The 14882-nt window shown below is 41.3% G+C and overlaps 1 protein-coding gene across 1 annotated transcript; it reads right to left on the minus strand.

The window, feature by feature from the left end:
• Window positions 1–5348: 5348 nt before the first annotated feature.
• LOC124606260 (alpha-2 adrenergic receptor-like) lies at window positions 5349–13475 on the minus strand. Its single transcript, XM_047138238.1, has 2 exons — window positions 12819–13475; window positions 5349–5429 (listed from the first exon to the last, which is right to left on the minus strand). Exons 1-2 carry the CDS (start codon window positions 13473–13475, stop codon window positions 5349–5351), a joined length of 738 nt encoding a protein of 245 aa, XP_046994194.1.
• Window positions 13476–14882: the final 1407 nt, after the last annotated feature.

Below are 14882 nucleotides of genomic sequence, written 5' to 3' on the forward strand. Positions count from 1 at the left end.
TCATGAAGTAATCTTATTTATAAAAAGTAGTTTGTCGACTGTATTTGTAAAGTATCGATTTAACGTAATGTTTCAATTTGCTAATGTACAGTTTTCAAAAGCACGAGTTTATCAGTAATTTGTGGAACAGATAGATTGCAAAGATTTTATCTTCCACAGATACATTTGTAAAGCTTGAACACATGAGAAGGTACATCGTCTTTGGGTATTAAGAACGGCTCTTTTGAGTAAAATAGATTACGGTAGGCATAACAGCAGTAGCAGAGAGAGCGAATTGTGTCTTGGGCAAGATGAGACGTTGATCGGTTCGCTCAGCTGAAGAGCTATGCTTCAGAGCAAGTGCTTCTCTTTTGAAGATGAGAAAATTTGAGAAGTGGAGAATAGCAAAGGATTGGATACCACTGGGGGAAAGATTTTCTGAATTTTATTTTGACGCTTAAACGAGTCAGCAACCAAAAGGTATTTGTCGCATTTGTATTTAACGGATATTATAGTTTCTTAATTTTCATTGTCTACTGATTTCGAGTGTTAGGTAAAGGTGACGATTTATCAGTCATATGTCCAAGGCATTGCCGAATTCCATTCATTTCTGTTCGTTAAAAGCAGATTTTGATGTAATAATTTAAAGGTAAACCTCCAAGCAATTTTATATTTAAATAATGCATGGGGTCTGTGATGGGGTTAAAGAGAATGAGAAATTTTATTAACAGGTGTTTAAATGATGCATATACAATTTTGAGAAAATTAAATAATTTCTGATTTCCTTTTGTTTTTCATTTATACTCATACTCTCCCTTGCTTAAATGACATACATTTTGAATACATTTAGAACGCCATGAGTACGAAGAGCAATGGTAGCAGATGAACAGAACGACGAGTTCATCGGGAATTGTCTTTCATGACAAGCGGTAAATTACAGCACGCAGCGTAGAGTTTTTCTCTTTCAGCTTATTATTGTCAATGGCAGCTACGCCAGTACAGGAAAGAACCGGTCGTGTATTGCAGGTAAGACATTACTAGGGCCCAATTATAGAACGCTTCTGGAAGGAGATTAGCTTGTTGCGCACAGTGAAATAAATTAGACGTGAACATGCGTCACCGTGAACGAGCATTTCCGCGACAAGATTAGTTACATTTAATACTGTCGATGTTCAAAGTCCCTTTCATTAGAAGTTACCAAATTAAAAAAGTTTCATTTTATTAGATAATTCCCACAATTCCCCATTGTTCAATATTTATACGAGACACTTTCATCACTGGTTTAACTATTGTTATCTCTAAATTAGCCCATATAAAACTCGGAAAATCTTTTTTTGGAAAGTGCAGTTTTATTTTGTGTCCTAAATTTTGAGCCGTAAAGCACATGAAGGGTTACTACGTAGCTTTTGCTATGGGCCCCGCACTGACTTACTCTGGCACTGCACTTACAACGTTATCGTTCATAGCTACGTATATGCGTTGGTGAAGGCGACAGCCAGCCGCAGAAGGAACAAGTGTCCGGGACTCGGTGTGCGGCAGCGCGGGTTGGCTAGCTTCCAGGGGAGGCGCCGGGCGCCAGACTTCGCCCTTGGCTGCCGCCGCACCGCCCGGGCACTGCGAACTGGGGACTGTGCGCCGAGGCCACGGTGCTGGATCAGCCTTTAACCGCAGACAAAACCCCAGGCCTTCCTCCGTGATTCCCGTTCTTTGCTCAGTGGGCAGCGCTGAGTGACATTATCTCTGACTACGTGTCCTTTCACACCAGCGCACCGTAACAACATCGAAAGTAGCACACTGCGGTGGTCGTCAGTTTTTCGAATTTCGTGTTTTTTCATGTACACATTGGTTTCCCCGTTTGTATTAAGAAGAATTCTGAGACCTATTTCGCTGAAAATGAAGACCAGGAATCAACGCTGCGGTGACCGAGAAATTACGTCATGTCAGTAGTGCTGTTGAGGACTGCTTAAGCATGTGCTTGACTGCCATTTTTAGGGTTATCCTTATGTGAGGATGACACAACAATATTAAGTGATTTGAACACCTCACCCGCCGCCCCCAGCCCACCACGGCCTCGGGTTTTTTGCTTTTGGCACATCTCGATAATGTGTCAAATTTCATTACGATTAATTAATATGAGCGCATATCACAAAGAGATATTTACATAAAAATTACATACTGAAGTAAATGTGTCTATTTTTTATTGGAACACAAAATTTAAATCTACCTATGTGTTCATGTTTTGGAAGTATCCTCCATATACATTGAAATGGGTGAATTTAAGAACTTTTATGTGACAGAACTTACAAAATGTGTGAACACAGTATAACTCAATCCTAGTTTTAACAAAGTTTCTTTTCCAGAGTCTGTTTCATTTAGAATCACAGTATTGTCTTCGGTGATCTTGCACACATCGCAAAATTAATTACCTTTGTTATTTATCGTCTGTTAACAGTCCGTTAAAATATTACAGTAATCTCACTCCTATTTCTCCCGCATCGTATGCCACCTTAGGATGTTTCGTAGTCTATGTGGCGAAAATGTTTGAATCTCAGGAAAAAGGAAACTTATTTAACAAATCTAAATCTATACTTCACTTCTTCAACATGAGCGAACTATTGACGGCACTGAACTCACCACTCTGCTGCAAAGTCAAAATTTCGTTTTGGAAACATACCCCTGGCTGTGACTAAGCCGTGTCTCCACGATACCGTAGGCCCGCAAGTTTCGCAGGAAAGGTTCTCTGAAGTTTGAATGACAGGAGATGAGGTACTGCCGGAAGAAATCCTGTGACATACGAGGGCTGAATGAGCGAGCATTAGACGTGCTCGCGTAGCCCGGGAATGGCAAAGGTCCCAAGTTTGAGTCTCGGTCCAGGCAGGTAGTTTCGTATCAGCGCTCACTTAGCAGCAGAGTGAAAATTACATTCGCGAGTGTGGTAGCAATCAAGCACAAGCATGAGCCGGAGTTAACAACGTGTAGTGGCATGACACAGCTTCTCGGGCACTGTGGCACCTGTTCCTCGTCTTCAGTTTCAACAAAATATGTCTTAAAATTCTTCTTCTTAAAACAAAATGAAAAACCGCAGTGGGTGTGCGTGAAGAAACATGAAATTCTGAAAAATAAGGACCAACCTCGTAGTACATATCCTAATTCGGGATAGAGACATTTCAACACGGAAGCTACGTATAATGGCAACGTTATCCTCTCTTTTTATTGTTCATGTGTTGCCATGTTAAGTTGAGTAAAGTATGTAGATACTATTAGAAATTGCGTTCAACGTAAAGCGATGTTAGGCAGGCCTCAGCTACTGCGTGCCTTCGATGGACAGTAGCACAAGTAGTGATGGCGATGTTGAAGCCCCTTTTTTTTATTCAGAATCAAAGAAATCGAGTTGGGCTCCGCTACTAAATGAAAAAACCAGCACTTACCTCAAAATTTACAGCGTGACTATGAAATGTTTAATACTTATTTTAGGTCTAATGAAAAGAGTATGAATAAAGCAGTATAGCTGTTCAGTAAACGACATGGTTTGTGGCTCCGTGTACGTGAGCGAGCTGGGATACATCGCGAAGCAGCTTTGGTTTCCTTTCAATAAAACTTGAGAAAGATAATTAAGTATCTATTAGAAGACGATTAGTTTGGCTTTAAGAAAAATAAAGGTAACAGACAGACAGCCCTCAGTTGCGCTTGATAATGAAACCAAAGCTGAAGAAAAATCACGACACGATCATAGCATCTGTCGATCTAGAAAAAGTCTTCGGAAATATCAAATAGTGCAAGAGGTTCGAAATCCTGAGAAAAACGGGAGTGAGCTACAGGGGAAGGTATGTAATATACAAAATGTACAACAACCAAGAGTGAAAAAAAAAATAAAAATGGAAGACCTAGAACGATGTCCTAGAACTAAAATGGGAGTAAGATAGGTATGCAGTCTTGTGGCTCTGATGTTCAATTTATATATCTAAAGTGAATGACGGCAATATCAGAGAGAATGGGATTAAAATTCAGGGTGAAAAGATATCAGTGATAAGATTTGCTGATGACATTGCGACTCAGCGAAAATGAAGAATTCCAGTATCTGTTGACTGGAATGAACAGCCTAAAGAATACAGACTATGGATGGAAAGCAAACCAGAAATAGATGTAGTACAAATGAGAACAGCGGGAATAACATAAAAACTGATGAGAAAGTACTAGACGAAGATAAGGAATTCTGCTACCTTGGAAGTAAAATTACCCACGACGGACAAAGTGAGGAGAACATAAACGGCAGAGTTGCACAGGGAGTGACGGCACTCCGGGCCAAAAGAAATTTAGTGGTATCAAATACTAAGTCTTAGTTTGAGGAAGAAATATCTGAGAATGTATGTTTGGAAGACAGCACTTTATGGTAGTGAATCAAGGACAGTGAGAAAAATGGAACTGAAGAGAATCGAAGGGTTAGAGATAGGTACGCATCATATCTGAAGTACAGACAAGAGGAAGGGACATTAAGATAGCACATGTGTTACGACTGCAGGGAATGACTTTCATCGCATTAGATGGCGGTATAGAGGGTAAAAACTATAGGGGGTAAAAAGAGGGAGTATAAAGTATAGGGGAAAATAAAAATTTGAATACATACAACAAATAATTGAGTAGGTAGATTGCATGTGCTACTGTAATCCGCAGGATAGAAATTCATGGCGGCCGCATCAAACCATTAAGAAGACTTATGACTCTAAATTAATAAATAAACTGGGTGACCGTCATTCTATAAGAATAAAACATACTGCTTTCAGTTATGCCTTCGGTCCTTTGAAGCAGCTTAGAATGATGCAATCGATTCAGGAACAGAATGCTTAACCGTAAACTACCATCAATCAGTATATATAATGGCAGATCTGTCATTCCAGTTGTGCCGGTAAAACTCCAACAGCATTGAAGGTTACACAATTTTCTCCACATATGAATGGCGGCGATGCAGACCTTACGAAGGCGGTTACGGGCATAAGTACTTAACCATGTTCATTGAGGAAGTGTTCTGGCGGTTGGACAAGGGAATAGGCCATCCTGCAGCATCACTTGATTTTCGAAAGAATTTCACATCGATGTTAAATTTTGCCTTGGCAATACCTACGGAGTTACCGGTACTTTCCTGTAGCTCACGGCTCATATGTTGGTAGGACATAAAACAGATAAAATAAATACTTTGTACATGAAGAAGATTTCATCTAAATGCAGCACGTTCGTCGTGAAATGGACGGTAATGTCCGTTGTGAACAAAGCAGTAGCTGTAACAACGTTGGAAACAACGTAATTCCTCCGGGATTGGCCGGACAGCGTTATTTCGCGAATAAAGGCAAGTAAATGCCGCACGGTTTTCTTTGTTACGAAGATTCATAAGTGCTTCTTTCCATATTTGAACCCGGCAGCCTGTTTTGGTGATAGGCTGCTTCCAAAGGCCGTCCCTATAAACAAGAAACGTTAATGTTAGTTATTTACAGCAGTGGCGTTACTAAACGATGGAAGGGGGCCTTTCGTCTGCAAAAGATCTGTGCAATATACGGGCAGTGGTTCCTCACTCTTCGAAAGGTCTCTCTCTCTCTCTCTCTCTCTCTCTCTCTCTCTCTCTCTCTCTCTCCACCATTCTATGAACAACGTGTAGTTAACGTCCTTCATGCTGACAGGGGGACTCTCCTAAGGGCTGCCTGAACCAAACACTGCTTTGAGTAAGTGTGGATGCGTCAGCTATACTTGTATCGAGAATGAGCAGATTATAGTTACGATTGTGAAAAAACTGCGCGTCAAATTCAACTTAATGGCGCAATACATTCCTAGCAACGACACTCCTTGTTATTTTTACAATTCAGAAAGTTCCCAATAAATCGATCAATAGAAGACCGTTTATTCACCAAGACAGAATACAGGAAAACAGGCATGAACCAAGGCTTAGTCTGTGTTGATAAATTTCTATATTAAATGAATAGGTACGGGTATCACAGAAATCCAACTTCCATGGTTTGGATGAGCCCCAGGGGGGAAAGTCGGCCTACGTTGCGATGATCAAAGGGCTGTCTCATACACTATGACTAGTCACATTACAACGAGTGTCAGACAGTATTATAGGGAAAAGGAAATGAAGACGCCGTCCACACCGGTCATCAGTATGGTACTCTTTACCTCACCCCTATTCCTCGGTATAAACCGATACCTGAGGGGGAAGGGATACAGTGCAAACATAAAGTGGAACATAAGATCACTCTACATGTGAAATATAATTTCAGAATATAAGCATTTGACCGAAACAGGCATTCCATGAGAATGTCGGTTTATCGACCGATACAGAAAACTGCCATTTGCCGGTGGTAAAGGAGTGTTGGTAATATACAAGAAAAAAAAATAATACTGTCCGTGACCAAATGCACGTTCATTGTCGTTTGGTGGGTTTCTTTATTTGCAGGTTGCTTGCGTGACGGCTTTAACAAAATAAAATATCATTTTGATTTTAGGGATTCTGTAGGACCCCTGAGAGCTCTCTTTGGTGATCAGTGAATCGCTCTACAGAATGAGAAAGGCAGTAAGTTACATACGATGGCCATATCTCCAGGAAACCTCAGGTGACGGCTCGTCAGCCGATATTTACTTGCCAAAGTACATGAGATTTATTTACAGCCTTGACACCTTTTTTTAAAAATTTCAGAGCAAGTCATAACGAGCGTCATTCGTCTCTAATCTGCTTTGATAATACTATACGTAGTGCGAACATACCGTTCTCGCTGAGTAGAAGAAAAGTAAAAATTATTCTTGGGTTTCCAGCAAAATTAACTTACGGAGAAGGGAACAAACAACGAGGACATCGGTCCCATCGGACGAGGGAAGAATGGGTAAGGAAATTGGCCGTGTCCTTTCAAAAGGAATGGTCCCTATATCTGTCTGAATCGATTTAGGGGAATCATGAAAAACCTAAATCAGAATGGCCAGACACGGGTTTGAATCGTCGTCCCCACGAATATAAGTCCATTGTGCTAACCACTGCACCAACTCACTCGTTGCAGAATCAGTTTTTTCGACGAAGTTTCTTCACCAGACAATTATATATTAGTGGCAGATATCTTAAGAATAAGACCTTGCATCATGATTTTGGGTAACAAAATATTACTGACAGCATAATAATCGTCCTTATAAGTACTATAAATTGTTAACAGGTCACAATGCAATTTTACTTAAGTCACTTCGTTTGCTTTCGTCAATATATGATGAAATGGGTATAAAGTACGAAGACTAACTGCGTACTGTGAGGAAAATTAATCAGATCTATTATTAAAGTTGTATTCTTCGAGAAAATATTTTGCGAACCAGAGAATTTCTTGACACAATAAAAAGTTGTCTCCCAAGTGTGTGAGAAGTTTTGTGATGTATTACGGAAGAGGGATACGAGTATGTCAGCACCGTTACCGGGCACCATCTTTAACTATGTATGTTACACCGCGAGGCTTTGTATAGTACCATGCAGGACGATACTGTATGATTACAGCTACACTACCCTGCGTCACAACACGTTTGTAGCGCCACAAATTTTCTGAAACCAATGTGCAACTAAACTTCTGGTTAGTAGCCCATTTTGAGGTATAATTACGTAGTTAACTCGATTATAACAACGCGGCGTTACTTTTGTGGGAAAATAGCAGACGGAGAGAAACGTTAAGTGGCGTGAAAACGAAGCGTTATGGGGCTTATCGTTAGAAATCATTCAATAATTACTTACTGTTAGTATGAGCTACGTGTGCTATACAATAAACGTCAGTTAATTTAATTTTATAAGAGAGATAGGTGGCAATGATGGTGGTGGAATAGGCAGCAGCTGAACATGAAATATAACTTTTACACCTTGAACCGGAACTAAGCAAACAGAACAGTGACCCCATTGTCGACAAAAGCTCTCTTTATTGTCAATTAACACCAGCAGCCACATACGCTATGCACCTAAAACGTGGTTACATATAAGAACAGCCGTTTTCTCATTAAGAGAACGTATGTCTCCCCATGTCATTCGCAATATAGTTCCCATAAACGAATAATAATTTAGTAATAAAGACGAAAATAAGACTAGACTTCATATGACGGATAAACGATTGCAATATCCTGTGGTTAACAACTACAGTTTACATTTTTCCATAAAGTAGTCGCATTCGGGAGGACGACGGTTCAATCCCGCGTCCGGCCATCCTGATTTAGGTTTTCCGTGATTTCCCTAAATCACTCCAGGCAAATGCCGGGATGGTTCCTCTGAAAGGGCACGGCCGACTTCCTTCCCCATCCTTCCCTAATCCGATGAGACCTATGACCACGCTGTCTGATCTCCTTCCCCAAACAACCAACCAATCATAAAGTAGCTTAACGGAGGTTATTAGTGCACTAAGGACACATTAGTATGTCCTCATTGTAGTTGAGGAAAATATCTAAAAGGTTGTTGTAGAGGTAATAAATAAAAATAAAACAGTGCAAAAGATATCTGGAGTAGTATCGGATGCAAGTGCAGACGTCGTCAAGTTTTACGTCAGCAGCAATCCTTCTTTAGACGACCACTTGCGAAGAGTCACCGCCGGCAATCAAGTGAAGACATCAGTGGATGTGTCATAGAAGACACGTCAGGAGAGTACTGATGAAACAGGATGAAATGTGTTACGAAAACCTATCGTCATTACGTTGTGTATAAATTAATAAGGTAGAATTTTATAGTCGACGTGTAACAGTTATTCTATAAATTAAGGAAGTACTGGTATCAGAAAGGCAATTTTTGGTAACATACATGACGCTTTAATAAACTTTTTACCCTTTCCTTCGGGTGTATACCCTGTATTTCTAAGTAAAAATTAGTTTCTGCGTGTGTCTTTCAAGAATCTCTTAATCCGCGACGATATTTCGATGTAAGAAGGCATGCGGCACTGTGCGAATTTTATAACAAATTAAACAAGATTCACACAACTGGCCGCCTTCGCAAGAACACCATACACGCAGCACCATCGACTATACCTGTTAATAATGGCGAAGATCGTCCACACACGTCATGGATGATATTATAGATTCTTGGAATGTGATGAACAACTTTTCTTCGTCTCGTTACAAACACTTGAGTCTTTTCTAATAACAATCTGATACGGTTGGAATAAAATGAGTGATTGTGTTACGTAAGCTTATTGTAGTTCTTCTAAATGGACGTTTTTAAAGAAGCACCTTATTCAATAAACGTTTTCTACGCGATTTTCACACCATCTCGGCGTTAGGTGGTACGACGAAGTCTCAGAAACGGGAATTAAAGATGTTCTGGGCTATTGCTTATTCCGATCTGCTCATTTACGGCAGTATATTTAGTGATTTCAACACATATTAACTGTGTTGACTTTTCTTTGTGGGCTTAAGAATACATTTATGTGGCCGTTGCAATTCTCTATTTCTTACTGTTTTTCCCACACAGATTTATCTAATTGTATTAGGCATGTTAGGCATCATATATGCTTAATATGTGTCCAGTGTAAACACCTCTGGACTCAATTTTATGTCACAATTTGGCACTACAGTACACGTAACATTGGAACTACAACGTTGCTGTGAGCTTTAGCTGCAGTCAGGACAAGTGCAGTGCTGCAAGGATATGTCCAGTGAAGTGCAAATTTGTGACAAAAAGCTAAACCAGGTAATATTTGCGCAGCCAACTCAATTTGTGTGGAGATGGGGGGATTGGACCTGGAGGTGGACATACCGCATCTGATTCGTTTCTGCAGATCGCCATTACTACCTTCCCTATCGCCATCTCTGTCAGAGTGCCACTTACATCTAACGTCCTAGATTATTTTTTGGACATATTCCAATATCTGGCTTCCCGTATTATTTCAACTCCCTTTAGGTACACTGAAATTCTTCCATCCCAACATATGTACTATTATCGTGTTAGTTGTTGTAGTCAGTGTTCTCCTCAGATTCCTTTCCTCCTCCTTTCCTAGCACTGCACTTAATTTACAGCATCCTTCTGCAACACTACATCTCACAGGTTTAGATTAGTTTCTCTGCAGCTTTTAGATAAAGTTTTGAAGACATACAAACCGGCTGATGAAGCGTAGAAATATGTTTCGATAGTAATGATAATTAAAATTCAGTTCCAACAAAGTCAGTGAACCAGAGTGAGATTTTCACTCTGCAGTGGAGTGTGCGCTCATATGAAACTTCCTGGCAGATTAAAACTGTGTGCCGGACCGAAACTCGAACTCGGGACCTCTGCCTTGTCCGCAGCTCGTGGTCGTGCGGTAGCGTTCTCGCTTCCCGCGACCGGGTCCCCGGGTTCGATTCCCGGCGGGGTCAGGGATTTTCTCTGCCTCGTGATGACTGGGTGTTGTGTGATGTCCTTAGGTTAGTTAGGTTTAAGTAGTTCTAAGTTCTAGGGGACTGATGAGGATAGATGTTAAGTCCCATAATGCTCAGAGCCATTTGAACCATTTGAACCTCTGCCTTCCGCAGGCAAGTGCTCTACCATCTGAGCTATCTAAGCACGACTCACGCCCCCTCCTCACAGCTTTGCTTCTGCCAGTACCTCGTCCCGTACCTCCCAAACTTTACAGAAGCTCTCCTGCGATCCTTGCAGAAGTAGCACTCCTGAAAGAAAGGGTATTCCGGAGACATGGCTTAGCCACAGCCTGGGGGATGTTTCCAGAAAGAGATTTTCACTCTGCATCGGAGTGTGAGCTGATATGAAACTTCCTGGCAGATTAAAACTGTGTGCCGGACCGAGACTCGAATCGGGACCTTTGCCTTTCGCGGGCAAGAGGCAAGTTATGGAGGTAGGATACGAGGTACCGCCAGAAGTAAAGCTGTGAGGACGGGGCGTGAGTCGTGCTCAGATGGCAGAGCACTTGCCCGCGAAAGGCAGAGGTCCCGAGTTCGAGTCTCGGTCCGGCACACAGTTTTAATCTGTCAGGAAGTTTCAAGGTGAGTGGAAATTCTTTGCATATGATATAAACATCATTGAGATAACTACTGAGAAAGTATCTGTCTGAAAACATTTTTGGAGTATCCATGAAAAACGTTACGTTTCCTAAATTTGGAAAAGTAATACTATCACAACGCAATTTTCAACACTGAAGCAAAGCTTGTTGGAGCTGAGTTATTTGCAGCCATACCAGCCATTTGATATTCAACAACGCTGAAAATCGATAGAGTGCTGATATGTACCAATTCAATGAGTGCTGTGTAGTCGTTTGCCAAGGGAGCTTCAGGGAAAACTGCGCACTATTCAGGGCGGGTCCTCCTGAGATATTTACAATATCGATAGTTCTCCAGTGGAAACCGGGCCATAGACGAAGGCGTAATGAATGAGCTGACCAGCTTGCCAAACATAGTGCACTCACTGTAAGGTCAGTTCCGCATTTTGTTTGCTATCAGCGGTTTGCGGTAAAGGCAAACGGCGGAAGGAAATTGTTACATAATGAAGAAGTTAACTTCAAAGGAACTTGGTACTGGACGGTTCAACACCACATATTTCATACTCCACAGTTTATTAATTCTCGTCTTAAACAGAAGGAAATTATTGCCATTAACAGATTAAGTGCATGTCACTTGATTCCTAACAAGATGAACCACCTGAAGAAAGGGAACAGATCACGACTGCTGTACGGCTGAAGATAATATCCTGCAGTTTTTATTTTTTTAGTAAAAATGGAGAAAAAAACTATACGAAGAACTTAAAGATGTTGATTATCTGTCACTCCAGTTACGTCTAATATATATACTGCGAATACTTAATTTAACTTTGATGCCGTCATATACGGGGTGAACTCCAACCAAATATTTTTAGATGTTCAGGGAGATCTGAGTGGTCTCGGGCGGCTCGTTACACAGACTTTACATTTCGTTTTGGTTTCTTGTCGCAATAAGCCTTAAATCTGCACTATACTGAAAATAGTGCACTACAGTACAAATGTCGACGGTATATGCTGTGCGTGTTTCCCTTCCGTCACGGTACCTGTGGTTGACGTCAGTAATGCTCTCTATGGCGTTGCTTGTAATTACTCGGTCCTATGTAGTGTTTTGTTTTACATTAGCGTTAGTTGTACGTTAACAGTAAGGCACAACGGCACTACGGATTTTTATTCTGTGTCTTTCCTGTTCAAGCAAAAGATGTCTCAAAATAGGTTACGTACATTGTTGGAAAGCCAACAGACCGATCGTTTATAGCATCTTGCTGTTACAACATTTCATTTCAATTGTTGCATTACGAAGACCGAATTAGTGTTGACACCTTTACTTGACGCGAAAATTAAATTAAGATTTTTCATATTCAACCTGGTTATCGAACAACACCACATTCTGCAACACGCACTACCTGATACAATCGGCGCTTAGAAAGAAGACTTATTTTCTTTTCCTGAAGCCAAATCAGCGTCAGACATGTCATTTGACGATGAGATTTACAACTTTCTACTGCTTTTGTGGTGTGCCTTTTACATGGTAAATCTTTACCTACGCACTGCATATCACTGAGCAGGTTTAATTATCTCTACCACTTACATTTGCTGTTTGCTGACAGACGAACGATACATTACAACTTGGTTGTGTGAAACATTGCCAGAAGCATTTTGGAATAAATAAATAATTCCGTTTGGATATGAATGACAAAATGGAATCTTAATTCATGGAAAAAAGTGTAGGAATCCTCATGTATTCCACTGTGTTCGTATGAAATGTTTAACTATAAAATAATCATAATTTGATTTTGCCTGATTTTATTAATTTTTGTGCATCAAGATACGGGCGATCGCCAGATGCCATCTGAGGCAGAACAAATTAACGGATCGGCGGGCACATACCTGGCACTTGGGGAACTCCTCGACGGGCCGGTCGACCTTCCAGCCGAGCAGAGGAGGGATGCAGACGAGGCCAGACAGCAGCCAGACGAGAGCGATCATGATGGCAGCGCGGACTGGCGTCCGCTTCTTCAGGTAGTCGACGGCCTGCGTGATGGACCAGTAGCGGTCCAGCGAGATGAGGCACAGGTTCATGATGGACGCCGTGCACAGCAGCACGTCCATGGCGCTGTGAACGTCACACCACCAGTTGCCGAAGATCCAGTAGCCCATGATCTCGTTTGCCAGCGAGAACGGCATGATGATGAGACCCAGGAAGAAGTCCGCGACAGCCAGCGACGCGATGAACCAGTTCTGAATGTTCTTGAGGGCCTTCTCTGTCGCGATGGCAATAATGACCAGCATGTTGCCGACGACGACGATGATCATGAGCACCGTGACGACGATCGAGGCGAGGATGATGTGCGGCAGGGAATACCCGCTGGGGAAGAGGGAGTCGACGATGAAAAGGGTGCTGTTGGCGGTGGTGTTGGTAGAGTTGTCCACCTCCGGAGAGGAGAGGGCCAGCGCGGACAGGTTCCACAGCAGGTAGTAGCCGCCCAGCGGGTCGTCGTCCTCCTGGGAAGAGGAGTTCCCGGCGGTCGCTCTCGCCTCGTCCATGCCGACCGCCAAGTCCACTATCCACTCGTGTGACGCCACAGGCGCTCTCAATGTACCAACAAGCTAGGTTGTCCTAACAGCGCAATCACCCACTAGAAATAGCCTTCAGTGTGTAGCTTGGCGATGGAACTTTGCAGTCTCTTGCCTTAATTCCTTCACTGCACAAAGCGCGAAGAAATTTTGATATCAATGTAGTTTAAATGGCTGTCGACGGTGCGAAGAGAGTAGTGCTTTGGTCCCTGTATACATTGATAAAATTCATACTATTTTCAGTTTATGTAAAAAACTGTTTAATGGAATGCTTATATTGGGAACGAAACTTGCAAATAACCAAATTTTTAAGCTAACCAGATTTCAACGTTTTTTCAGCGTTTATTTTTCTTATTCCCTAGGCAAGTGGGTTTCTAACAATGGTGGCTGCACTTTGACGAAATTGACAATAGACTGTTTGATAATTTTTGTACTGTTTTGGTACCTTGAATGCTATAAATTCCACCTGAGCGTTCTCTCTAGAAGCTTTCAGCTGTTAGAAAATTTACTCTAATACACTCCTAAATGTTATCTACAAATTTACTGCTACGAATAAATTAACAATCGCGATGTAGAGCCAGTAAGAACTAAATTAATGAGCACGCAAAGACTATGGGCGATGAAACAAACAGTTTAAGTTTTTCTGATTTATTCCGTTTGCAGAAAGTATAAGGAAGAACTTTTCGGTGAAAATAAGTCCGACAGGTACAACTGAGGAAGTTTTCCTACGAGCTGTTGTCTATAGTCAGGTTTTTAAACTGAATTAAGTTATATTATTCAGTCAAAACTGATCCGTTGACCCCGCTTTCCGTTATTACTCTCTGGCTAAAGTCATCGCTGAATGAAACGAATACTCTACCTAAATTAATATTTTTTCATGATATGCTAGTCAAGAAAGAAAGAGGGAACTAATTATTGAAATTTATAGAAGTGGAACAGCGAAGTATCTTTAGTTTCAGTACAGGTGTTAGTTGACGACGCTACATAAATGAGTGGGTCACTACACTTACAGCGCCAAGTACAAACGAGGGACGTAAAGCTAAATAAATTATCTTCTGCTCCTTCTGTACGAAATTCAGCAGACGGAAAATCTTGCACTATTCTAACGACGTCAAAATTGCACCCATTACAAAACAAGGGCACAATTCCTTAATAAAAAGGGAACTCTTTAACTCAGGATTCCTTCATGGGCTGGACAGCCGGCAAGGATTCCTGTTCAGCTAATTTCTTATACCCGTTTTACTCCGAGGGACCTTCGATCTTTATTATCAGAGACCACAAAAATTCAAAAAGCAACCATAATGTAACTTAAAAATCTTGTGTACTTGTTTTAGGCTTACATTTAACGTTCCTGTTTATTAATAACTTTACTTTTAG

The sequence above is a fragment of the Schistocerca americana genome, chromosome 3 (genome assembly GCF_021461395.2).
Source record: "Schistocerca americana isolate TAMUIC-IGC-003095 chromosome 3, iqSchAmer2.1, whole genome shotgun sequence".
Taxonomy (NCBI): Eukaryota; Metazoa; Arthropoda; class Insecta; order Orthoptera; family Acrididae; genus Schistocerca; species Schistocerca americana.